The 27637-nt window shown below is 35.0% G+C and overlaps 4 protein-coding genes across 6 annotated transcripts; 2 read left to right on the top strand and 2 right to left on the bottom strand.

Annotated features, from left to right (window-relative positions):
- The first annotated feature begins 2122 nt into the window (after window positions 1-2122).
- On the top strand, window positions 2123-4968 carry LOC148608541 (uncharacterized). Of its 2 annotated transcripts, none has more exons than XM_088545497.1 (2): window positions 2123-2239; window positions 3553-4968. In XM_088545497.1, exon 2 carries the CDS (start codon window positions 3578-3580, stop codon window positions 4139-4141), a length of 564 nt encoding a protein of 187 aa, XP_088401623.1. In that variant the 5' UTR covers window positions 2123-2239; window positions 3553-3577; the 3' UTR covers window positions 4142-4968. The 2 variants fall into 2 exon arrangements, with proteins under 2 accessions (XP_088401623.1, XP_088401622.1); XM_088545496.1 differs by having other exon boundaries at window positions 2127-2332.
- A 376-nt stretch (window positions 4969-5344) lies between these two features.
- On the bottom strand, window positions 5345-8976 carry LOC148608540 (centromere protein V-like). 2 transcript variants are annotated; one of them, XM_088545498.1, is made up of 4 exons: window positions 8847-8976; window positions 7681-7750; window positions 6574-6688; window positions 5345-5581 (listed from the first exon to the last, which is right to left on the bottom strand). In XM_088545498.1, the coding sequence occupies exons 1-4, from the start codon at window positions 8942-8944 to the stop codon at window positions 5460-5462; spliced, it is 405 nt and encodes a 134-aa protein (XP_088401624.1). In that variant the 5' UTR covers window positions 8945-8976; the 3' UTR covers window positions 5345-5459. The 2 variants fall into 2 exon arrangements, with proteins under 2 accessions (XP_088401624.1, XP_088401625.1); XM_088545499.1 differs by having other exon boundaries at window positions 5518-5655.
- Window positions 8977-12012: 3036 nt separating this feature from the next.
- Window positions 12013-13990, bottom strand: LOC148608539 (G protein-activated inward rectifier potassium channel 4-like). The gene is made up of 2 exons (XM_088545494.1): window positions 13343-13990; window positions 12013-12975 (listed from the first exon to the last, which is right to left on the bottom strand). The coding sequence occupies exons 1-2, from the start codon at window positions 13988-13990 to the stop codon at window positions 12172-12174; spliced, it is 1452 nt and encodes a 483-aa protein (XP_088401620.1). The 3' UTR covers window positions 12013-12171.
- Window positions 13991-20859: 6869 nt separating this feature from the next.
- LOC148608538 (G protein-activated inward rectifier potassium channel 3-like) lies at window positions 20860-22144 on the top strand. Its single transcript, XM_088546356.1, has one exon. It carries the CDS (start codon window positions 20860-20862, stop codon window positions 22132-22134), a length of 1275 nt encoding a protein of 424 aa, XP_088402482.1. The 3' UTR covers window positions 22135-22144.
- Window positions 22145-27637: the final 5493 nt, after the last annotated feature.

The raw sequence follows: 27637 nt of genomic DNA, 5'->3' as shown, positions 1-27637 counted from the left end.
GATTTAATTTATACCATTTGTTTTTATATTCATACGAGACTGAATTTCTTCAGAACCTCGTAAATGATAATCCTTTAACTTGACATATAGATATATCGATGATGTATTATCCATCAACAAGAAGTCTTTGGGTAATTGGTTACCGTCAATATATTCACCAGAGTTTAAGTTAAAGGAGAATACAGAAACAGCCTGTTCTGCATTTTTTGGATCTACATCTCGACAAAAGTGGTCATCTCAGCACTAAAGAGACGACTTTAATTTTAATATCATCAATTTTCCTTACCTGTGCAGGTCCGGGTGTTAAAAAATAGGCCTGCAGCAGCGCTAAGCTTGTCGTAAAAGGCGACTAAATAGTGCTCAGAAACCTAGCCGGGGGCTAGGGCGCTCTGCCCACAGAGCAACTGGGATGTGTGCCCAAGGTGGTGGAATGGGGTACCCCTGGCGTGTTACATGCTGGGGTCGTCAGGCTAGAATACGGAAAACCTGACCGCAAACCATAGTGGTGCACCGTGTTGGGGAAGATGCCACGTTCTTCGTACGTTAAAGAACCCTACTGTGGTATTCTCCCGGAGTAGGAACCATATGGCTCCGCCACAGGATGCTAAATTGCCCGACCCTACCCACCTCTCCCTATTTCCAGTGGCAGTCAAACTTTTTCGACCCCATTGTCCTTGTGTCCCATCCCTTTTTCATTTCATCATTTCATGTTCATTTTATCATCAAATTCATGTTCATTGTCTGAATATAGCTGAAATATTGCTGCTCGGACGTTAAACCCCAACAAACAAACAAACAAACCTTACCTGTGCAGCAATATTCCTTCATCTCCTGCATGTGATTTTTAAATTTCACAAATGATTCGCTACGCTAGAGCGAGTACTAACTACTCTTATTTCCTTGAACGCCATAAATATCTGCGTAACACACTCCTGAATTAGGGGTATAAGATATAAGTCCTTGATTAAAAAAAAACTCAGTTACGATGAGTAATGATTTTTTTGTTTTTTTATTTCGTTTTTTTTTTTTTTGGTTTTTTTTTTGTTTTTTTTTTTTTTTGTGTGTGTGAATTGTTCTTTGTGGTCATGTGACCGCTGATTTACCGATTATGACAATGGCACGCAAATGCTTTTTAATCACCACTGGTATAGTCACGCTGCATTGGAAGAGAGAGGTTTAGCGTGCTGTAAAACCTAGATTTTGTTTGTATTGCCTATACCAAGTCAGGACAATTGCGGTACCAGCTGCACCACCGGTGTATTATCGATTTTGTCAGATTTAATTTTGACTTGACTTGATTATGGATTGGACGAGTGTACGGCAATTTTGTTGTTACTCCTATTAAGAGCTACATGTCCACATTGTACAATTTTGATCAGTACACCTGGTCCATGCTCCAGTATTTAGTGGAGTCCGAATTGCTCATTTACTTTTGTTACTTTGTAAGTATTATTTTGGTTATTTTATGTTCTTTGTTGTGTATGTCTGTTTTCCATGTCTGGTCTCTGGGTCTGGATTACATTCTTTTGATTTCTGCTAAAATCTTGGTTCCCTTGATTACTCTTTCATATATTTATTTTAAGTTTGTGACGGTAGGTAGAATGAATGAATGAAAGAATGAATAAATGAAAGATAACCTTAATCATTGTGCTATATAATACCAATATGAAATTAGCATTGACACACGATTATACACCAGACATATCTAGAACACATAGTGCATTAAAAATACGTCAATATAAAAACATTGCTTTAAATTACAACAATTAAATTCTATATTCAGACTTTGTCATATTTTAACAAACGGTAAAATATTTGAATTGAGACTTTGATGAAGTAAATACTCAATGTTCATACGTTGACAGACTGTGACAGAAAAGCTGATTAAAACACTATTGTACCATATCGATAAAAGTATATTTTTCGATAATATTTACATTTGGGCTCTTGAATGAGTTATTAAAGTTTAATAAAGCTTCAGGGTTAATGTTCAAAAAGAAAATTTGATAGAAATTTTAAATTGCGATATAGGAACAGGGTGCAATAAGAAGTAAAGCGTTTTATTCTGACAATTGTACAGCACTTGAATTACGGTAATTATAATTTATGGTATTAGTTTGTGTGAACTGTTGTCGATCTGAAGTACCCTTGTTCTGTCTCTGACAAAGATATCGTATTATGACGACGTTAGAATGGCATATGCAACATAAGTACAACATTGATTAAATCCGTTCATAAGGTAAACTTCCACAAGTAGTTTTGCTAAGGACAGTTCTCTCCGTCAGGAATTCTGATACGAAATGATAAAATCGTTATTCGTAAAATATATAAGGTAAGCCTTAGAACTTGGTTTTATTAGTTATGGACATATTAGTAAATTCGATGAGCCATACAGTGTTTCTATTCTGTTCATATTGTTTCTTTTTTTAACAATCGTTAAAAGCACAATTTCCGAATACGTTTTAACATATGGACACCGTTTCCTAATACTAACTTGGGTGGAAATTACATATACGTATATACAATATTATCCTGGAACACACTAGTTTCTTTTTTCTTTTTTTTTTTGTTTGTTTGTTTGTTTGTTTTTTTGTTTTGTTTTTGTTTTTGTTTTTGTTTTTGTTTTTTTTTTCAATACCCATTACCGTACGATGAAAATTACGAAACATGTATGTAATTATGTTTTTGAATGATATAAAAATAACCCTGGAACACTAAAACGAGGCTACGGAGGTAACGACCACAGTACAAGATCATAAGAAATACAAGGAAAATACAGTCTTGTTTAGTTTAGTTTTGCTGATGTGCGTTATTTTTCACAAAATCAAAATGACCCTGGAGTAGTATAGTAAGGATACTGGGAAGGGTACTGTTCACGAGATAACGACTGAAGTAGTAATAAGAGAGGGGGTATGGTCTTGCTATTTAAGTTTTCATCGTGTTAGACCTGGAGCTACAAGGGTTGTGGCCATAACTTTTTTTTTATTTATTTTTTATCTAACGTGATTATTTCCTTGTTCTCAAGACAGATACAACAATTTCTTTTTCTTTTTTTTAAATCCGTATCATTTAAAGTACAAGTGTTTTATTGCAACGTGATATTATGATTGAAATGTAATGTAGTAGTCAAGGCGAGTTTTAACAGTTTTGTTTTTCTTTTCACATACGAGTCATAATTTAATGCTGAACCAGGGTATGTTTCAATAGGGTGTTATATACGAACGGTGTCTATATTCTGGTTATGACAGAATGGTCGTTTCGTCTCGTCTGAGCTTCGTCTATAATTTACACCAAGACAAAATAATGGCTTTATATTCTTTTTTCCCTTTTATTCACGCAAACATTGTTTATTCGTGTTGTTCTCTGTATTTATATTTTTATTCCGCATTTGGAGTTTTATGGAACCCGGTTTCGATTGCATCATGATTTCATTAGATTTCACCTTCACCAGTGAAAATGATTAACACCTTGAGCACATGATAGTAATTTATATAAAAAATACATGCCTTTGTATAATGATATGTTTAAACTACATGCTGTACACTATTTCAGAAACATCTAGTCAATAAAGGGCTCAATGGACATGCTAAGGAGTCAAAGTTTACCTTGTATACCTTCTAGAGAAAACTCCGTCAGGGACAGACTTACAGACAGTGGATCTAATAACAAGTCTAGTAACAAAGAGCCAGTATATATATCACCAGATCATCTCAAGAGAAAGATTCGACGACGAATTCTACAATTCAGAACGGAAAACAAGAACGTGTATAACGAAAAGTTGCGTTCGTACGAAAAACAAAATGAAGTTCAAGCATTTAAAGCCTCACTTGTGGTGGAAGAGGAAGAAATTGGGAAATTATTCTTTGTGGAACGGAAAGTCCAGAAACCTGTTACTCCTGAACCGCAAGTGATTGATTCAGACCTCCTAAAAAGAGACAAAAAACTGAAAGAAAAACCATTAATTTTACCACCTGCGCAGTTACCTCCTATATATAAAACAAAGCCAATGACTATCAAATCACGTGACTTTGATGTCGAAGAAGATATATTTGTTCACCGACCGACATTGGAAGAAAGACTAGACGAAGTGGAAGGCTGTAGATATATACGACGGGTCAAAAATATAGAATTCGTTAGATAGTCGGATATTGTAGAATAATTCTAAAGAACAGGCAGCTGAAAACATCCGAAATAACAATTTATATTACTGTTCAAATATAATTATGCCAAAACATTATGCAATTGTGTTTCAGAAATGCACAGATGATTGCTTTAGATTATTTCTCCCCTCGATGTAGTTAATATTTTCAATATGCCAGCTTTGGGGAGTATGTTCAAATCTTAATTTTACCATAGATAATAGATAAATATAGGCTTAAGAAGAATCGGTTTCTTCCATAAACTCTGTAGAAACCTTGGAAAATGTTAAATGGTTGGAAATCTTTCGCAGAAATTTAACCTCCACCTTGTGGTTGAAAAGTAACGTGCATATTTAATGACCGCAGTAGAATGGGAGAAATGTGCTACTATGATTTCGTAATTACATATTAAGTTTACAAGTAACTATCAAATCAAAATTATTTCTATGGTACTGGTAATTACCTAGAAAACCAAATTAAAAGTCGTGATTTGCTTCGTTACAACTTCCTACAATTTCGACTGTGCATGTTTACAACTGCTGCTATTTTGGTCGTCTGTACAATAAAACAAAATTAATTTAATAAAAGGATATTAAATTGGAAAGAGCGAATAACCAAAATATGGTCACGAGTGTGGAAGAACGCCTAGGTTTAACGAGTGTGCGGAACTTGTTCCCCGCACGAGTTTAATCATGAAGCGTTCTTGACACGAGTGATCATATTTTGGTTATTCACGATAACCGATTGAATCTGATTATACTGTTTATTGTATACAATGTAGATTTTCTTCATAACTTATTGATATGTTCAACATGAATTTTGAATTACATGATTGGCGTTTTGATATCAAAGATGTGATGTTTTGGCGGGAGAAAGTCCGGGAGTGAAATTGCCTAATTTATTTCACAGTGTGAATTATTGAAATTTATTACACTGGGAATAATCAATATCTATATTAATAAGTACATGTATAATGCCAATTGTCTGTGCATGTCTCTATTGTATTTGATAAGTAGTCAAAGATAGAGAAATGTGTTTTTAGACTTATTCTGTTTTTAAGTCGAATTTTATGCTCTGAAATCAAAATTGTAATACTTTCTGTTTTTGTAGAGTGTTTGGTTTTGTTTTAATTTGGTTTTGTTTTTCTTTTGTTTTTCTATCATTTTATTATCATGTACAAGTTCTTTTCTTCTCTACATTAAACATTCTTCACAGAAAAGTGAATTTTAATTACATTTTTACATACAGTGTATGACCTATAAAAACACAGCACAATGTAAAAGTGTAGGAAATCAATAAACATTGTACATGATTAATATTCTATTCCTTTGATCGTTTTTGAATATCAGTAGTATTGATGTGTTGCTCCCAGTTCTGTCCATCAAATACCTCCTCCTCAATCTTGTCTATTGTGTCTGAATCTATACAGTGAGGCGCTACACCTAAAACATTGAAATTCTATAAAGTGACGTGTTGTAGCAGACAGATTCAAAGTCCAAAGAGTGGTGTTCTATGCCTGAAACATTGAAATTCTATAAAGTATTGCGTATTATAGCAGACAGATATTGAATTTCTATATAGTAGCATGCCATAGCAGACAGATTCAAGGTCAATACAGTGAGGCACTCAGGCGCGGATCCAAGGACAGGGGTACCGGGCGTACGCCCCCGCCCCTCAAATCGGTAAGAAAAATATTTTCACCAAAAGTTTCACCCCATAATATTTTTTGCCTTGCTTTGCACGGCATTTAATTCAATGAACGCCCCCCCCCCACTAAACTTCAATCCAGGAACCACCCGCTACACCTGAAACATTGAATTTCTATATAGTAGCGTGCAATAACAGACATATTCAGTCTTTAAAGTGGTACTCTACATCTGAAACATTCAGAATCCATAGTTGCCCACTGGGGATTAAGTATTAAACCAGAAACATTCAGAATCTTAACAATGGCCAACTGTGATACGCTATAGGTACAGTTGCCCACTGCACCTAAAACATAATCTACAAAGTAGTGCGCTGTGGTCTAGATGGAGAGCATGTACATGGGAGCAAAGAGTATACCTACATTCAATTTACAATTTTGTATGTGTTAACTTATCAGTTTAGTTTTTTGGGAGTATAATAGAGACAATATCAAATCAAGAACTAAACTACATTAGTAAATCTATATGTTGTATCGTAAGCCTTAAATAAAATTATCCCTGTTTTTGCGAACCCTACCGACCATATTTTTTGTGCCTACCCTAATTTTTTAATTTTTTTACAATTATTTTTACCAGCTCTATTAAAGTCTGAAGGTGTATCCAAAACCAACCAGTCAAATACTTAAGAAAAAATAACGAAGTATTTAAATTCCTTCTTAAATTGTACTGACCCTAGTTTTTTAAGAGCATGTCAGCTGAAGCACCATAATTTTTTTCCTTTAACTTACCGTATCCATCGGGGTTAGATCTGGGTTGGTAGAAACATTGTACACCACACGTCTTACAGAAAGTATGCTTGGCCTGGTGGGTGTTAAATGTGTAAGTTGTTATATTATCTTCTCCCTGTAAATCGAAAGTAGGTATTAAACATACATGTACATGGAAGCCAACAACGACTAGACTCATGTACATTAGCTTTCACGAATGCAATGTACATGTAATTTCAAAAAAAATAAACATTTGATTTTATTTTGCAAAAACAATGACATTGTCGACAATATTCGATATAAATGAGATCGATGTAAAAATACTTGTATAGTAACATTCTCGTGCTTTGGTATATTTTCAAAATAGTATTTCAGGGAGTGTATCCGGTGGTTTGAATTCCTCTTTTCAAAAAGTTCGTTAATTTCGTGCAAAATTTTGGAAAAATGGAGAAAGAATAGCCTGGAATCCCTATTTTTTCGGGAGACCATTTAGTTACCCTCCACAGATGTAGTATCCCTTGAAATAGTGTATAACAGTAGTACAAGTATATATGCAAGACATTTCTTTTGTCGTTGCCCTTCGTCGTACACAGTTGGTCCGAACCCATCATATCTAATAGAAAACGGAACAGATATGGTGACACGCAACAAATGCACCATGATGTTCCTTATTTACTTGTGTTATTTTGTACGTATTATTTTGGTTATTTTATCTTTTTTGTTGTGTGTGTCTGTTTTCCGTGTCTGGTATTTCTTCCTGAATTACATTCTTTTGATTTCCGCTGGAATCTCGGTTCCTTGATTACTCTTTATAAGAATAGTCAATATTTACAGAGATCACCAAAAGATCTTCAATAAGTGCTATGACATTGAATAGTCTTGGCATTATTTCTTCAGTGAAAACTACTATAGTACGTATAAAGGATCGGTATGATTTTCAGTGGTGCTAGTATATGTGTACCCAATATGGTATCATTTTAAAAATTATACTGGCCTGTCCTACTAAAGAATTCACATGGACAAACCACTGGAGAGAGTAACTATAACCCGTATGACTACATACATGTACATATTATTCTCAGTCAATGGGGGATTCAATTCATGATCAGATTCTCACTGTGTTGTTACCTGAAGAAGTTTAAATCTTGACTTAGGAACTATGAAGTGTTTGTTCTGTTTCTTCTTACATATACTGCAACTACAATTGTAATACACCACTTAGTTATGTTTTTATTAGAAATGTATAAAGTAGTTGTCTATAAATATACCGGAGTGGTCGCACATCTTCAGGTTGGGGTGTAAGGGGAAAATGTTACTGACTGGAGATATTGGAATTTGTAAAAAATCATGTAAAATGAAATGGATACATAATATTTATGTACCTTAAGACTTCATTCACGGACATATATTGTTTTAATTATTATTCTAGAAAGTTTGTTTATTGGGGTTTAACGTCCGAGCAGCAATATTTCAGCTATATTCAGACGATGAACATGAAATTGATGATAAAATGAACATGAAATGATGATGAAATGAAAAAGGGATGGGACACAAGGACAATGGGGTCGAAAAATTTTGATTGCCACTGGAAATAGGGAGAGATGGGTAGGGTCAGGCAATTTAGCCTCCTTTGGCGGAGCCCTATGGTTCCTACTCCGGGAGAATAACACAGCAGGGTTCTTTAACGTGCGAGGAACGTGGCATCTTTCCTAACACGGTGCACCACTATGGGTTGCGGTCAGGTTTTCCGTATTATAGCCTGACAACCCCAGTATGTAACAAGCCAGGGGTACCCCATTCCACCACCTGGGGCACACATCCCAGTTGCTCTGTGGGCAGAACGCCCTAGCCCCCGGCTAGTGTTCTGAGCACTATTTAGTCGCCTTTTACGACAAGCTTAGCGCTGCTGCAGGCCTATTCTTTTAACACCCGGACCTGCACGGGGCTATTCTAGAAAGAGAAATGTTTCCATTTGTTTTACATGCACATACATGTAAACATATATTTCTATATCGGTCCTATAAATTCTTTAATCATGTGAAACGTTTTCTGCATTTTTTTTAACTGCGTGAGGAGATACCGTATATGTTCATACATGTTCATGTACATCACACAGAAAGGGGAACAACTCGGCATGCATTTGTAAACAGACAGATTTCGATTGAAAAGGAAACTATGTCAGTTTAAAAATAGTAAATGTTTATGCCCCCGATACACGATTCAATATGCTTTCGTAACACTTCTTAATCATACAATCAGACGTTTAATCATACAATTTGAAGAAGAAAACATACTTGCAGTCGTAGACATGTAAAATACGTTCGGCATGGACCTCGAATTTCACAGCACTACAATGACAACTACCTCTATGGTTAACTAATTCGGAAGCCATTTGTACTGTAAACCAAACACAGTTGTCTCTCTTTCCATCTGTAAAACAATCGGAAGACTAACTGTTAAAACGGAGAATTAATGTGCGGGTTCATTAAGAAGCTTAACGCCCGTACCTGGACCTTGTCTACACTCCCCATCCATGATAAAAGCCTCAGTTGGATATCGCCGTCTCATTGGTAGAATTTGTATTGCCGATACTTTTGATTTGGATTGATGTTTGTTTTTTGTTGTTATTGACTATATGGTTGCATATGGAGTGAGTGGGATTTGAGGATTGTAAGTACATGCACATGCCTATCTTCAGATGGTAAACTCAAAGAATAAAACAAGAGCGTCAACCCTTAAATTATAAACACAATGTGGAATTGAAGATTTGCGTAAATTGCAGTCGTGTTTCAAATATGATTTTTTGTAATTGGTCATAATTTAAAAAATCTAGTATGAACCAAGGGTCCGGAAACGGTAAAAAAAAATGCCGGTCATTGACCGACAAATTTTGCAAATGACCGACGCCCATTTTCCAATATCGGACATAAAAAAATTGTCAACCCTTATAAATTACAGTCTGCGTGGTTTTATTAGGTGTATAAACATCCTGTCTACCAGTCTCCTAATTGTTTATTGCAATTTCAGCCGATGTGCAGCCACCTGTGACTGTGATATACCTGTAACTGATTATTTGATTGCATGATTGAATTAACGGTACACGTGCAGCACCATTGCGTATACGAATTAATTGAAGTGATTCGGAGAATTTTCATACATTTATTAGATGATTAATTATTAAAGAAAAAAGATTGACAAGTCCACCATTTTCTCGCCGATCTTTCAGAGGTAACGAAAGCACGTGGAACTGAAACTACGAATCAGTCGTTAGTAATTATTAACTCATCATTCGAATCGTATTAACACATAAGACAACAGACCATTTTAATCAATATACAAAATGTGTTCGCGATTTTCTTTTATAAATATATAAATAATCAATATTTTTTTTCATCACTAGGAGGTTTTCGGCTGTTCGTCTATGTGATGAAAAATCCGAGAGATACGATGTTTTGTTTACATATTAGAACGTCCACGTGTGGTCGAAACCGAACCCATTCACTGGCTTTGACATTTTGTAAAAGACAGAGTATGTGATGAAATAACATAATTTCCAATATTAACTTTAAAATAACTACATAAAAAAGTTTTTAAGTTTATTTTCGATCTGAGCGTGTAAAAGACTGATACAAACGTCTGCTGAAGATTGATAAAATGTCCGGCAAGGGCTGTCAAAATTTCCGGACCCTTGGACTATGAACGGATAGGATAATTCCCAAACAAATGGTTAGGTTTTGAAGCCATTGTCCGCAATACCGTACCAAAACTTACAGCAAACAAGGGTGTGTAGCTGGACGTACAACAAGTGGTCGTCCCATCCCCCAGAGGGAATTAAATTAAGTGAAGTTGCTGATGCAGATAGTTGTGATGTCTGATCAAGCGTTTTTGCTTACTTAATACCCAGACAGCATTCCACGTTGGGCCAACGTTGGTTCAACGGAGTGATTTACGTTGGGCCAACGTATGATATCCAATGTTGGCCCAACGTTGTAAGTGCAAAGAGAGCCAACGTTGGCCCAACGTAATTATCAACATTGACCCAACGAATCCCCAATGTTCGCCCAACATAAGCCCAACGTTAACCCACCTATATGGTTAGACGACTGTATTCCTGAAGTTATTAGAACATTATTTTATTATGTGTTTCCTGTTCACATGCAGAGTGCTGATGATGTATACTCTTTCAAAGTAAGCGCTCACATTTCCCCTCAGTTTATCATATAAATTCTTTACAATAAGAATACACCAACGACAAGCTGACTGTAGTTTCCAAGATCAAAACAAGAAAATCTATTATAACATAAGCAGAAACTACGAGCATTGGTATACTAAATATTGAAAATTTGCAATTTTTTTGCATTGAATAGACATATGATAATACCTGTCATTGTTTTGTGTTTAGGATGAATTTACATTGAAAATGTGTATACATTTGTTCAAAATGAAAGCAACTTTTGTTTTGTAAAAGGTGCATTATGCTCTCATTTACAAAGCTGCATAAGAGGAAGATAACCATGTACACTCTTGTAATAATAAATTCGATTTGGTTATTCATAATAACTTGTTTTGTGTTATTGAGTTTTGCATATTAAACGCGAATACTTGTGGATGTACATGAAACATGCAGTTAACAGAACTCGAGAAATAAGCCAACAGTACTTTTTTGAAAGAAGTAAAATTATATTAATAAATATATATATTTCGGTGTTTCAACGTTGGGTAAACGTTAGCCCAACTTAGTAACGCAGTTTAGATGCAACGCAATATTTTCTTTCATACATCCTGATTTGCTTTCTAGTTTTACTTTCTTGAGACCGACATACATGTTTACATCAAGAATAATATTAAGGGGTTTTTTTAACATATTTGTTACCAAAGTCGTTTCGACGTTGGTTGAATGTTGGTTTATTTTTGGCTCACAGTTGGCTCTGGGTTGGACTAATGTAGAATAATGCAAATAATGTAATCATGGTTTTGATTTAAAAATCAAAATTTACAATACTCTCACGCAGAATTCGCTTCTAAACAAGTTTTTAAAGAGAAACATAAAATGAAATGGTTGTTAAAATATAGTAGGGCCAACGTTGGACCAAGTAGAACCTTTATATGATATGAGAGTATTTAAAATTTCAAAATGTCGTGTTTAATCATTTGGTTGTAAGTAGAAACCATTTTGGTTAAAAATAAATCAAGAAGAAATATTTCCATAACTACGGACCCCTACATTGGGCCAACGTTGTCTTCCCAGCGCCAACTGAAAGCCAACGATCCAAGCATCAGCCAATATTGGCCCAACGGATGCATGCTGTCTGGGTATTTACATATTTATTTCACATGTCAGTGTATTTTGATCTTCATGTAAAATCTAAAATATCGAGCAAGATAGATGCATATTGTTTTTGAAAAAAATCATATGTTCATGCACATGAAATGGTAAATTCGTTAAAACATTTTCAGCATCAAAGATATATTTATTTCATGGTATATAATACAAAACGCACGTATCACCGGCTGTGATTTTTATACATGGATGATGTGTAATGAGACAGACGTATACGACATTTCATTCAAATATAAACTCAGTCACAGTATGAATAATCGTTATAGTCCTCCAACAAGTTAGTCAACCTCATTTTCACTTGCGTTTCCAGAAACAATTTGATTACAAGTCTCCTCAGCATCTCCATACGATTCTTCGTCACTACTGTGTATCGTTCCACCTTCTCCTAAATCTCTCTCAATCACGGTATCGTCTGTGGTTTCAGAACACGCGTCTTCTGACTCGCACTTAGATAGTTTTTTAAGAACTGAAAGACTTGTGACTGGCTTCGAGTAATCTACACTTTCCTCCTGTGATGGCGATATTACAGCAGGGTATTCTGGCGGGAGATCGTATGTTACTGTTTTTAACGGGGATGGTGGACGTGGTGGTGGCACTGTTTTTGGTTTGTTTTTCATTTTGAATTCGTCAAGCTCTTTTGCGCTGTGGCGTATATTGTTATTGTAGATGACATCGTTGAAACCTGCAAAGTCTACTTCCCATCTACCATTTCCGGTGTCGAACTGTTCAATACGGTCAAATCGATGGCCCCAAAGAATTTCAGAAGGTAAATATGACGATCTAGCTTGACAAAACTCCCCGGTCGATTCTATTGTTCCCTCGGCATAAATAATTATCTCGTACTTTTCCGATGACAGATCCGCAGGTCGGATGTCCCATAAAGGACTGGCTTCCGTTATATTATGCTTCAGTACCATCGGCCACATAAGGACGATTTTATCGCCCATGTCGTTTGCCTCGAACTCTAGGTTATGTAGATAGAGTGGGTAAGTGTGACCCTCTTTTGTAACCCTCTTCTTCACAAGAACGCCATGTATCTTGGCGTCCACTAGATGACTCTGTCTCATGTCGCCTAATCTGATCTGAAAAAAAGTATTACGCATATTTTTAGTCGTTTATTTATTAAGATAAATTACTTTTACTGCCTATTCAATATCACAGACTAGACGTTAAATGACGACGTACGCTGAGTCTTCCCGTAATTCTTAAACGTAATTACCTTCAATAAAACTCGTTGAATTTGTTTGAAAACCACCAAACAAACATGATTTTTTTTATTTTTTAAAAATAATATCATCGTGTTCTTGTTTGTTTTGTTTTGTTTCTTTTTCTTTGTTTCTTTTTTTTTTTTCTTTTTTTTTCTTCTTTAATGGGACGTTTTAATTTATATACATGTTCTTTGATATAAAGCTTTGTATTACATGTACAATGAATGAATGCTAAAATTACCTGTAAACACATCACTCCATCTTCGAAATTGATACAGGCGTGCTTGCTGAATATCAGGGTCTTCCCTCGTCTTTTGGGTTGAGCAAATTTCATGAACATAAATCCGAGCAGTATGTTTTCCAATATGATTCCAACAGTTACCTGAAGGAAGGTCAGTAATAGTGTGCCATTACAGTCTGTGTTTGGGTAGGCAAAACCATATCCAATAGTCGTCTGGGTTTCTATTGAGAACAATATGGCGTTTCCAAAACTCCGCACTCCATCAACACATGGTTTCCAATCCGGGTCATTAAGATGGTCAAAATCGCCATGGTTACTCATCAACCAGTACCAAAAAATAGCAAATATTAAATACGAAAATAGATACACATTGAAAAGTATAGCTATTGCGTATCGCCATTTTAAGTCAATAAGAGTCACATATAAATCTTGGAGAAACCTTGTCCTTCTGTTTTTGATACCTTGGTATTTCACACGATAATGTCCGGATTTCTGTATTAAAGCCTGTCGTTTCTTCTCTTTGTCCCAGATACCGACCTTCAGTTTCTTTTTCAGATAATTTACAAATGGCCATCTACTTTTCTGGTATTCTTCTGGTTCATCATTAAAGAGGAAGAGGGCTCCGAGTTCTTCAGATTTAGACGCCATGTTGCTTCCTTGGTGATCTCTCACGAAATGGAAAAATTAATTCGATTTTGATCACTGAATGAGAGTGTCAAAATTTTAATAACAATAAATCATTTTGTCTTTCAGCTATTAAAAAAATAGGACGTTTGAGGGCGATGGGATCAGTGAACTAATTTAATTGTTTTTAGACTATATTTTAACCATATTTCGTAGTAATTGACAGTTATGGTGTCATGATATACCTGAAATTCTGTTGTCTACCGGGTTAATTTGACATGATTAACGGAAATGGTTGAAAAAGACGTACATTAATTTAATCTTGAGGCGATACTTTCAACAAAGAACATTGGTATGATTTTTAAAATTTATTGCTTTTCAAACGTCAAAATTATAATAATTGACTGCACATATATTGACAATTGTGTTGAAATTACGCACATTTGAAACCATTCATTTTTCTTTATCACCGTTTTCTTCCGCTTAATATAAAACATATATATTGTCAGTGGTATTGACAATTTAATCAAGGAGAGTTTTAATTAGACAAAAGCCACAAAATAATCAAATTTTACATTATCTCAAAATAGAATTTCTCTTAATATCTAGTAGTGTAATAAATGATATTCTTCAATACACATACTTCTATATGTATTAAATGAATTAATAATAATGAAGAGCGTACAATGTACTTGTACTTTAACACTTACTTTTATGTAAGAAAAATTAAATTGACTAGAATTATATTAATATGCCCTTCTTTAAGAACTGTTTCTGGTTTTCTTGGAGGGCGCATGTACTTGTAGTGTATTTTGTACTGCCAATTAGCGTGGCAATTCTGTAAACAACTGTTTCTGTGCGTACATTGTAAGTCTACATGACCCCCACACACTGCAGCTTTTTAAGCAGGTATTAATATATAATCCTCGAGATTAAAATCATGTTAGACCTTTATGCAGTTTATGGTTAGTAAGAAGTACATGTGCTAATGGAAATGCATTGTGTAACAACTGAGTGAACGCGAATAGAACATTTTGCCGGGAAGAAATTTTATAGTATGCAGGATAAAGTTGGTACAATGTAGAAATGTATCACACTAAAATCAAACACAATATTAATTACAAACTTCGCGAAGTACCGTAAAGCTGTAAATTTTCGCGGGGCGCTAATTTTGGCATATTTTAGCGGTATGTTTAAAAGTGCCAAAATATACCGTCTATGCGAGACCCGACAGGGTAGTCAAGGACGTTAACCCCCCCTCCCTTCAGTCAGTCAACTCCAATATAAATTAAGTTCTTACGACACTAGTTATTCCCCACAAAAATTAGAATCGTCATAACTTTCGAATACCTGGCCAAATTTTAAATCCGCCAAAATAACCCGCCATAATGTACTTGGTAACTAATTTTAATACCGTCATATCTTAAGGAGTACATGGTACAGTATAACGGGTTACACGTTAGATCGATTTCGGACATTTTATGGATATTCATAGTTGACCATTCATCAAAACTGAATGACAAATTTCTTAATTAGTCATGTTCATATTATGATTATACAATATGACTTAATAAGAATATTTTATAACACTTCAATCCCAGGTCAAAAGCTTTTAATCATAATAAACGGCAACACATGCTCTTTTGAGCTCATAAATCGTTCAAGGTTAAGTTATGATGTGAAATCCTAACCAGCGCAAAGAAAGGCTTCCTTAACAATGCATGTAGGTTAGCTGAGACCCCTCTTCCCTCCGCCTACATTGCACGTGCCCTCCCCCCCCCCTCCCACACACACACACTTATCAACCAAATATAGTTTTATGGAACTCATAAACATTTTATTGACGATTCAATTTGTTGCCAAAAAATAAACTGTATTTGTTCGCCCCTTTATATACCTCGTTAAGAATCTATTACTTTTTTTATTCTTCAAACTTCTACTTTAATATATATATATTCAGAAAACGAACCATCACTATCAACTGAAATATGTAGATGGCAAACCCAAAGAATACTATATTTCATATGAATGATGAAGAAGGAAAATTATACCTGTTTAGCAAAGGACAGGAGAAAGTATTATAATTGAGTTTTCTAAGAGCATTCATGTATATAGGAAGTATTTAAAACTTAGAATACCAAGGAACAAAAAAAACGTGCACACTAGACCGGCAAAGAAACAATAAACAATACAGGGGCAGATCCAGACACTTTGAAGAGGGTTCCTCAAAAAAGGGGTGCAAAGACATTACTTATCATTTTTTGTCAATTTTACACATGAAAATGACAAATTTTCAAATAAAAGTAGGGGTGCCAACCCATATGGACCCCGTCCCGATCCGCCACTGCAACATATAAACCAAAAGAAAACACAGCTTATTGAAATAATTAGGTGGCGGATAAAATGAATCCCCCATCATCGAAAGAGTTTGGCGATTAAGCGGAATTTTGTTTTAAATATAACACTAAATATTGACAAAATAAACATAGCATAACCTAGACAATATCCCTTTCCCATGAACTCTCATATATACTTTATGGTCGTTTGAAAATGTGAGTGGGAAAGTATTGTATCGAGTTTTGAGACGTCATTTCCAATTAAATGCGAATATGTACATGTGCATGTAGCTTGATCGATCGATCAGTGAAGAAATAAATAATTATTATTAATTTTTTTCTTATAACAAATGCGACTAAGAAAGAACGTGAAAGAAATATTGTCCTTTATAATGGAGCAGGGTGAATTTACAAAACGACCTTCATGTAAAAAAACCTTAACAAAAATACATATATAATACAAAAATATGTAAAATATGAAGCTTGGCTTGTCGTCAGTGACAGGTGTTACCGAATGATAACAATAATCAATTCTACAATAGATTATGGGAATGCTATGAAAATACCGTCTATTTTTGTTTTTCAGTTCAGACATATATCCAGAATAAGGACAGGCTGCAGCTAGCCCAAAATCGTCATTATACACTGGTGCAGTGAAAGAGTTGCCCCTATATACTCAAGTAACATAAAAATGAACTAAAGGTGAAAACAAAACAAGACATATAGAGGCCAGAATTCCCGACTTGGAATAGGCGCAAAAAATGCGGCGGAGTTAAAATACTTTGGCTTGATTACAACATTCCCCTTTAAAATCTGGCCACTGTGGGGAAAAAATTTACAAAATTAAACACACCTAAAAATACACATTCTACATTGGATCGCCTTCATAAAGAAGATGCCTATAACTAACGACTGCAGCCTATGTGTATTTTGTATGAACCGTGAGTGTTTATACTGTCTTCTTTTTTTCTTCCTCTTCTTCTTTATACTTAATATACGTGACAGTACAGTTGTACTTACACATACCAAATGTACCAATATGTAAGTATGTAGGTTGAGATGAAATATAATCGGATGATGACAGTGACTGATTAGTAGCCTATCAGGTTAATAGAAGTCGATGGTCTACCTTACAGTAAAACCCCTTCTGAACCTTAAAATTTGGTACGGTTTACCAAGGTTCAAAATATAGTTAGATTGATGTGAAGAGATGTTTAAATATGTCTTGTTAAGACAAGTTTGTTGATGTTTAAGGTTCTTTTTGGATAGGTTTTACTGTATTATCGTTTATTCTATTTCTACTACTATCAAATTGATCTCTTTAGAACTATAAAACTACATTCTTCTCCTGTGAAATTATAAGTATGATGGCGTGTTAACAAGGAGACCAATTCGACCACAAACCTGTTAACAACCCAAAATATCTGACATTTTGATCATTTGAATACGGAGCCTTCTTAAATGGTTACATGTATTTGTAAGAAGTTCGTGACTACTTAATTACAGCTCTGTCTTATTACCAGACAGGATCTTATGATAAGTAATTCATGAATATCTTCATCCCAAATATCTTTTGATTGGAAATCTTTCCATAGGCCGCTTTGTAACTGTATTCCACCATAATAGCGCAAATAGTTGGTGACTTGAGATATTAACACTTACAGTTAGGTTACGTTCTTCTATAGAAAAGTACGGGAAATTTTCCCACCAAAATATCTGCAAGATAAATAGATAAAATTATTTCGAGATATAGAACAGAACCAAGATAATGAACGCAGGAAGAGTTTTTTTTTTCCTTGGACGTAACAGATGTGTTCCAGCAGTTTCAACTGATTATATTTAGTTGTGACTACCCTCCACGCCTGATTTAAAAAAAAAAGTAATTTTTCAGTTAAACAACCGACATTTTTTCCAAGTCAAATCTCAACAAAGAACCTTGAATGTTTTATGTAAAAACACACCACATTATTAACAGTTCAAAAAACAATACAAAATAATTTATTACACGTATTTAATACAAATACGTGTGTATACATCTACAAATACGTGTGTATACATCTACAAATACGTGTGTATACATCTATATAACTACGGTAAAAATGAAATGTGAAGAAAAATAATTTTGCAATTAATCTACTATACTTTAAGTGAACATCTCTTTCCTTCTGGGAACCGATGTATCATTCTATAAATATAACCCTAAACCGTTTGATTTCCATATAAATTGCATTCATTTTCTTCGTGTACAGTAATGGTTGATGTCCAATTGTGATCAGTCCTGATAATTGTAATGACAGATCTGTTATATTATAACTCATCCTAACAGATAAGTGCTGGTTATAAAACAATGAACGTTTGACATTTATGTCACCAGATATCGATGATCTGTTTGACCAGTGACAATTAAAAGTAGTCTTTTTATATCCATATCAAAGGTATTAGTGAGATATAACCGCCACATACCAACGGCTAGAACTTGGAATACACATTCCTGTAGAGTAACATCATGGGTATACTATTTGACCATAAAAACTTTGATAGTTCGATCAAACTTTGATGTATTGAATCTAAGGAATGTGTCTAGAAATCGCAGACGATATGTAACCACTTCTCTCTTAAAACACTTCATGACTTCTATTTTCTATAATGTGAAAAAAAATCGTACGCCGTGTTTATTTTTGTTTTTTGTTCTTTTTTTTTTTGCAATTAAAGATTGTTTAAGTTTCGGTATTAAATAAAAGTCAAGTAGCGGGCCTTCGTATTGTATCGTGTTAAGTCAAGTAGCGGGCCTTCGTATTGTATCGCGTTTGATACTGTGACATCGCAGTTTGGTACGAGTCACACCCACACCCTAAGACAAATCCAACTATTTTGCAGCATATATATAATTTTAGTTTTTGCATTTTTGGTAGGAAATTATTGACATATTTATTGACGTTATCGATAAAAGTGCCGAACACTGCAGACATTTTGTATTTTAATGTTCCCTCATAAATATACCCAACTAATTCAAACAACACATCAATGCGACTTGCATAGTGAACTACATTTGTGTGTATTCAGATAGCGTAGATTTCATCCGATTAAACGAATATAATGTATTATGACTAAATGACGCCGATTATCCTATTACCGAACGAACATAATATGTTATGACTAAATGACGCCAGAAAGCACGCAACACATTAGCTACGAATGTATAATTTTATTTACCTTAATAATTTATTCAGTTTGATCTGTATCAAGCATCTAATACGTGATTTGTTGTAATCTGAAATTTCGAAATCAAAACAGTTTTCACACGAACGTGCGTTGAATTCAACTAACTCGTTGGTTCAAAATTAAAGCAATAGCAAAATCCACTCTTTCGACCAACACCCTGTTGATAATTATATCTAATTAATACATTACATTATGGTGTTTATTATTGTATGATTAGTTAAAACAGCCACTTTATATATATTTTTACTGTTGTATGAGAGAATATTCACCTTTATTCTATATCCTGCTTTGAATGGTAACAATTGAAGTTTTATAAACGGCATTTATTTGTTGAATATTTAGAAGTGAGAATATAATGTGATAGTAGAAAATTTAGAAATGAGATAGGAGCGAGACAAGGATGTCCACTGCCACCTGTGCCCAATCTGGTGGTTTCTGAAAGTATTTACTATATTGTACATGTATTAAGGTTATACGCTAGTGCATTTGTTGCATTTTACCATATTCGTTCTTTTTTTCTGTTAAAGAATTATCCTGTTTCAAATTCAGACCTTTCTTTGTATGTGTATCCGGGGGATTTCCTCTCAGATTTTGCACGCGCTATATACTATATATTACAAAACTAAATGGTGTCACAATTGACCATAAATAACTAATCAAATTAATTGAATGCTACGTTTTACTAGAATAAAGGTAATATTTTTCAATAGAAAATTGACACAAAAATGCAAATTTAACACACATTTTGTCATTTATTGCATTAAGAATTTAATTAAGCATTCCTACGGATTTGTCATTAAAAGAAGTAAAATGTGGCAATATAATGGAAATATTCCGATATAAACTGAGAATATCTAAAATCTTTTATGCTTAGATACAGAAGAATTGTAGAAGCTTCAACGTAATTAGAAACAATACATAAATACATTATGACAGGTATGCATGTACAAAAGTGCGAACAAAACACATATCTCTCGATAGACCTGCACGTTCGCCTGGCCTCGGGCCTAATGTAAAGAAATCAAGTCATATTATGATCTTTTATGCGTTTAATGTTACATTGTTTTTTACGATCAACAATCAATCACTTGAGACATCAATGAAATAATGTTTTTCTGAACAGTCATAGATAGAACAAGGCAGATCGATATACATAAACCGGTATTGTTTTCTGATTGACCAATCAAAATGCTTTTATCATCATTAATTAACGTCTCAGGTTATTTTTGGCAAATAAAAGATATACAATTCTGTTTAACATTTATTTTAGTTCGTACAATACCATGTGAGAAACCAAACTAGCTATTAGGCCGCATTCCTGTCGTAATCTACAAAATGGCTTCTGAAAATTTTAATGATTTGCCACAGGAAAGACTAGAAGATCCCGTTGAAACGACGTATGACTTTGACGGCGGTGTAATGAAAAGACGACCTTCCGTAAAAGCAGTCGAGTTTCCAGGAGCTGACAAAGATACATTGTCGACGAAATTAAGAAATGGATATCAGCTTGGTCGACCATCGTTAGTGAAAAAGACAGGCCAATATCGTGTCGGGTACAGAGGTATAAAGGGTACCAGAAGACGGAACTATCTCCGTGATTTATATCAGACTCTTGTTGACATTAAGTGGAGGTGGGCAATACTTATTTTCTGCCTTACATTTTTCTTAGTTTATTTCATATTTGCAGTGTTTTGGTATCTTCTGAGTTACTCTCATGGCGACTTTGACAATTTAGAAAATGCTTCATGGACACCATGCATTTATCGCCTTAGAAACTTTGCAGATGCGTTACTGTTTTCAATGGAAACACAGACTACAATAGGATATGGAACATTTTATCCGAACACAGATTGTGGTGGCAGCTTACCGTTAATCTTTATTCAAATGACTCTAGGGTTTTTGATGGAAACGATACTTGTCGGATTCATCCTAGTAAAGATAGCCCGTCCAAAATATAGAAGATACACCCTCATGTTCAGCGATAGTATCTGTATCTGTGTGGAGGATGGCGAACTCTGTTTACAGATTAGGGTCGGAGACATTCGAAAATCCCATCTCATTGATGCATCGGTGTACGGAATTTATGTCGGAGAAAAGATATCAGAGGAGGGATTCGTCTATCCTCTTTACCAGAAACAGATGGAGTTTGAGGTGAATGGTATGGACGATCGCATGTTTCTTATGTGGCCTATGGTTATTTCGCACAAAATCAATGAAAGTAGTCCTCTATACGACATGAACTTCGAAGAAATGTTAGCAAATACTTTCGAAATAATTGTAGTTCTAGAAGGTACAATCGAGGCTACGGGGGAAGTTTGCCAGGCGAGAACCTCGTATTCATCTAAAGATATCCAGTGGGGGTGCAGGTTTACAAATCTAATGGACTTCGACGTCGAAACTGGCCAATGGAGAGCAAATTTTAAATTGTTTAATAACGTAGATGCTAGTCCCACACCTAAATGCAGTGGTAGAGAGGCTGCAGACATTTATCGGGGAACTGGGATATTCGGACAGACAAAGGCAGCCGACAAGGAGAGCCAGTACAACCTCAAACGTAAAGCAGTCAGCGATTATGATATAAGATTTACAAAGGCTTCGAGTGATGCATAACTTATTTTAAATTTATGTAAGTATAAACGACTTAAAACGTAGAATCTCTTATTGTGTGCATGTTTGGGATATACACTGTATACTTTGTCAGTATATCCATGCAAATTAAGTTATCTTAACGAAACGAATTATTAGCCTTTACCTAGCATGAAAACCCTTATACTAACTTAACTTCTGAATGACGGCGGTCGCCATTGTGTCCGTTTCTGCAATTGTAGTAAATAAGGAATTGTAGAAAACGACACAATATTGAACGCTGTTGCTATTCCAACGATGGACGATGCAGAAAGTTTCTGTATAGTAATATAACCATCCTATACTATAGCCTTCTATATAGATCCTTCATTCTTTCTGCATGCCTCTATTCTTTATTGAATTCTAAATTAATATAATATTTAACGTGCAATATCAGGGTTTACTTAACTAACATATATACTACCAGTCTAAAAAATTAAAAATTTATGAAGTTTACATGAAATGTGGAATTTAAGATATATTTATTAAAAGTGGCATGTACATGTAAGTACATTTATTAAATAAACAACCACAAGGTGCGGATTATATACATAATACTATGATATTCAGTTTATTTTTAAAAAAATCTCCTGAAATTTATAATTCTACAATACAGAAGACCTAGCCAGAATATGCATGCACATGAAACCACTTATTCATAACATAAGTTATTGGTTTTTTCTTTTTCAGTTTCCTTTATAGAATGTGACTAAATAGGTGGCGACCTATTTTCGGGAGGAATGATGTCTCAAGAAACACATGCCATAATTATACCAAAGTTCCAAAGACTAATTTGCATAATATATGTCATATATACATTTTATTCATCAAGTCCCTAAACGCTGTAAATTTTTGCTTCAAGATGTAAAACATACAATGGTATGATATTGTGTCTTCTACAAAGTGAAGCTTTATAAATAATATATTGTATATCGAATTAAAAACGTTATATTGACTATGATCGTTTAGCTTTTGTCTCATTGTTTACCTACACATTAACACGTACAAAACATAATTAAAAAAAAATTGAAGTTTTTATGTAACACGTTCCGGAGGAACACACTACTTACTTTATACTTGTGTATTGTACTTTGCTTGAAATTACACAAGGAACAAAAACTTCGTGGACTTATCAAACGTCTTATAAAAAAAACCAAAAGCTCCAAGAAAGATTAAAACATAAGCCTAAAAATAAATGGAGAGTAGTACCTCAAAATTCACAATGTCACATGATAGTACCATTACACAAAAAATCAATATTAACTTTAATGATAATTTTTTTTCAAGACTCTGAACCAATATATACAGGATCATTATAACGGAACACATAAATTCCCAACGGCTTAGATCGATTTCTCCTCTGCATATCTATATAATATAAAAATGAGAATTTAAACATTCAAATGTATTTCTACATGTAATTCAAATGTTTATACGTGTATATCACATATAACAGTTTCCTGTTTTATGACGAATCACTACACTAGCTTATAGGTGTTACAAGTAAGCTTTAAAATCGTGAATATTGGATCGAATACGACGTGAATAGGTCTGAACAATGCTTCATCCCACGTGAATAGGTCTGAACAATGCTTCATCCCACGTGAATAGGTATGGACAATGCTTCATCCCACGTGAATAGGTTTGAACAATGCTTCATCACAAGTGAATAGGTCTGAACAATGCTTCATCCCACGTGAATAGGTCTGAACAATGCTTCATCCTACGTGAATAGGTCTGAACAATACTTCATCCCACGTGAATAGGTCTGGACAATGCTTCATCCCACGTGAATAGGTTTGAACAATGTTTCATCACAAGTGAATAGGTCTGAACAATACTTCATCCCACGTGAATAGGTCTGAACAATGCTTCATCCTACGTGAATAGGTCTGAACAATACTTCATCCCACGTGAATAGGTCTGAACAATGCTTCATCCTACGTGAATAGGTCTGAACAATGCTTCATCCCACGTGAATAGGTCTGGACAATGCTTCATCCCACGTGAATAGGTTTGAACAATGCTTCATCACAAGTGAATAGGTCTGAACAATGCTTCATCCCACGTGAATAGGTCTGAACAATGCTTCATCCTACGTGAATAGGTCTGAACAATACTTCATCCCACGTGAATGGGTCTGAACAATGCTTCATCCCACGTGAATAGGTATGGACAATGCTTCATCCCACGTGAATAGGTTTGAACAATGCTTCATCACAAGTGAATAGGTCTGAACAATGCTTCATCCCACGTGAATAGGTCTGAACAATGCTTCATCCTACGTGAATAGGTCTGAACAATACTTCATCCCACGTGAATAGGTCTGAACAATGCTTCATCCTACGTGAATAGGTCTGAACAATGCTTCATCCCACGTGAATAGGTCTGGACAATGCTTCATCCCACGTGAATAGGTTTGAACAATGCTTCATCACAAGTGAATAGGTCTGAACAATGCTTCATCCCACGTGAATAGGTATGAACAATGCTTCATCCTACGTGAATAGGTCTGAACAATACTTCATCCCACGTGAATGGGTCTGAACAATGCTTCATCCTACATGAATAGGTCTGAACAATGCTTCATTCTACGTGAATAGGTCTGAACAATACTTCATCACACGTGAATAGGTCTGAACAATGCTTCATCCCACGTGAATAGGTTTGAACAATGTTTCATCACACTTGAATAGGCCTGAACAATACTTCATCACAAGCAAAATAACAGAAATGAAATATTAGACTCATAGAAAAATGATTTGTCCACTTCGTCACCCCGTGTGAAGAATAGTGCGCCGGATGGAAAAATGTATATGATAAACCATACGAGATATTGAATATACTTTTTAAACTCGAGCAATAGATTCCAGGCATCAGATCCATATATGTAACATATCCTGCAAACATCAAAATGTACATGTTCATACTGACTGAGTGCTGGAATATTCGAGACTGAAGTCTTCCAAGTCGTTAATCGTCAAATATTCTATGCCGCTAATTTTGGCTTACTTTCAACATCCAAAATGGCAAGGATGCGATATAATCTAAAATCGGGTGACCTTCGCTAGAATCTCGGTTCCCTTGATATGATTACTGTTTCGTAATCGTGATGATCCGAGTGTTTTCAATCAAAACAACTGGTTATCAGGAACCAGATTAAATACATATCGTGCCCTGATAATGTATATGACCTATATAGTCAATCGTAACGAACTCTTGTGTCTGGATACTGGGTAATGTTCAATGTTAAACGAACATTTAATCTTTTATTGTAAATTTCCCGTTCTCATACAAGCACACACCACATTTCCCGTTCTCATTTTTATCTCTTTTGAAGCTAGAACTACATTGTACGAAGCTACGACGGTTAACACGGCACCGATCAGCGGTTTAATGTGGAATAGTAATTATACTATTATAATTATGCAAATCATATGCGAATGTAAATGACTGAAATTACGCTAACAATATTAGCAACTAAGAAGCAATACAGGTACATTAGACCTTACACTTTAAATTTTTAATTATGACATTGTACTTTATGTATTGATTTCAACTTATGCTAAATGAAATAACCCTGTCAACAAAAAATAAACTATAAACCAATGTTAAAATATTTACTTCTTGATAGTTCAATAGCTTTTCTGTATCATGTAAAGATTAGGAAAACTTTAAACAGCCATGCTAAGTTTTTCTACGACGAGTGATGACGTCAAAACAAGTCGATTTTCCAAAACTAATCAATTTTAATAATACATCTACCTCAATTCTGGACAAAACGTCAGATCAACACCGTTTATACACACATGTAACGGTATTAAAACAGGTTTGTTTTTTGTCTGTTGGGGTTTAACGTCCGAGCAGCAATATTTCAGCTATATTCAGACGATGAACATGAAAATGATGATAAAATGAACATGAAATGATGATGAAATGAAAAAGGGATGGGACACAAGGACAATGGGGTTGACAAATTTTGATTGCCACTGGAAATAGGGAGAGGTGGGTAGGATCGGGCAATTTAGCCTCCTGTGGCGGAGCCCTATGGTTCCTACTCCGGGAGAATACCACAGTAGGGTTCTTTAACGTGCGAGGAACGTGGCATCTTTCCCAACACGGTGCACCACTATGGTTTGCGGTCAGGTTTTCCGTATTATAGCCTAACAACCCCAGCATGTAACACACCAGGGGTACCCCATTCCACTACCTGGGGCACACATCCCAGTTGCTCTGTGGGCAGAGCGCCCTAGCCCCCGGCTAAGGTTCTGAGCGCTATTTAGTCGCCTTTTACGACAAGCTTAGCGCTGCTGCAAGCCTATTCTTTTAACACCCGGACCTGCACGGGCTATATATTAAAACAGGAATTACCATTTAATGTGTAACATTTTGTATCCGTTTGTGTACATGATAAATAAAAATGTATTTTATTCAGTGTGTTTGAGTATGCGTGTGCTGAGCTAATTGTGCAAATACACATGTATTACTATTAGCAAATCGGGCGGACAAATCTATGTATAGAAGGCCTTCTTTGATATTTTACATGATATGTTCTGATGGTCCGTCTTGAACGAACATTTGTAGTTAATTCATCCAACTAAATGTTAAAACAAATAAACTGTATTACCCTTTACAAATTGTGTGGACAGACTAATCACGTGGTCGAAGCGACATTCAAATTTGTTACATTAAAGCAGATTAGGTGGACACACAACATACAGAAAAACATGTATACATGTAATTCTAAAAAGCACCGAAATCTAAAAATAAATATTAAATAACTTGTTAACAAGATGTTAGCGAATTCTGCTTGTCTGGAAACACTCACTTTCAAGCTGATGACACCGAAGCGTAAAGCTGGACTGTCTCACAGAGGATGTCGAATTGCAATTAGACATCCGCAGTGGAAAATTAAGGGTACCTAAACCTTGGATATCTCACTTTCTAAAGGTACCCCTAATACTTGCCTGTACAAAGTACCATTTACCCTCCCCTAAAATTAAAACTTGTCTGTTTTCAATACGACTAACGACCTAGCTGATTCTGCAATAAATATAATATCTCTTCCATGTGCACTCTTCATGGGCAGCACGACAGTGTTCATGGAAGGAACAGGAGCTGCTCAACCTTCTGAAATGCTTAAGTTCGCCCATCGAGATCATGCTTGGATCAGGTTGATCGAATATTTATGTCAATGGAGTCGTTATGAAGAGGTCAACATTCCTACAATGCATGGGCACCTATATGTACATGTACCTAAGCATCGTTGTTTGACAAATATCCCTAAATCTGAGCGACGATGCGAGAAGCAATCGTTAAATTGTGTGTCCACATTAGGTTAAATTTCATGTTATTGTATTATCTTACATGTACATATATTGTGTTTTGTTTAATATATCTTCTGTTTGGTCTTTCAATAATATTAAGTTAAATATTAAGTTAATTTTCCATCCACTTTTTTCCAACATTTGTATTCATGTAATTATAT

Source organism: Perna viridis, chromosome 9, assembly GCF_037379345.1.
Source record: "Perna viridis isolate PV_CMFRI_1.1 ecotype Kerala chromosome 9, ASM3737934v1, whole genome shotgun sequence".
Lineage (NCBI taxonomy): Eukaryota > Metazoa > Mollusca > Bivalvia > Mytilida > Mytilidae > Perna > Perna viridis.
This window is presented reverse-complemented; position numbering and strand designations above follow the sequence as displayed.

Excerpts from the sequence above, each read along its gene's own strand:
- LOC148608540 (XM_088545498.1), bottom strand. The coding sequence starts at position 8,944 with ATGGCTTCCGAATTAGTTAACCATAGAGGTAGTTGTCATTGTAGTGCT. Across the intron at positions 6,689-7,680 it reads CAAGATTTAAACTTCTTCAG|GGAGAAGATAATATAACAAC; the intron begins GTAACAACACAG and ends TTCGATTTACAG. Across the intron at positions 5,582-6,573 it reads ATCTAACCCCGATGGATACG|GTGTAGCGCCTCACTGTATA; the intron begins GTAAGTTAAAGG and ends TCAATGTTTTAG.
- LOC148608541 (XM_088545497.1), top strand. The coding sequence starts at position 3,578 with ATGGACATGCTAAGGAGTCAAAGTTTACCTTGTATACCTTCTAGAGAA.
- LOC148608539 (XM_088545494.1), bottom strand. The coding sequence starts at position 13,990 with ATGGCGTCTAAATCTGAAGAACTCGGAGCCCTCTTCCTCTTTAATGAT. Across the intron at positions 12,976-13,342 it reads ATGGAGTGATGTGTTTACAG|ATCAGATTAGGCGACATGAG; the intron begins GTAATTTTAGCA and ends ACTTTTTTTCAG.
- LOC148608538 (XM_088546356.1), top strand. The coding sequence starts at position 20,860 with ATGGCTTCTGAAAATTTTAATGATTTGCCACAGGAAAGACTAGAAGAT.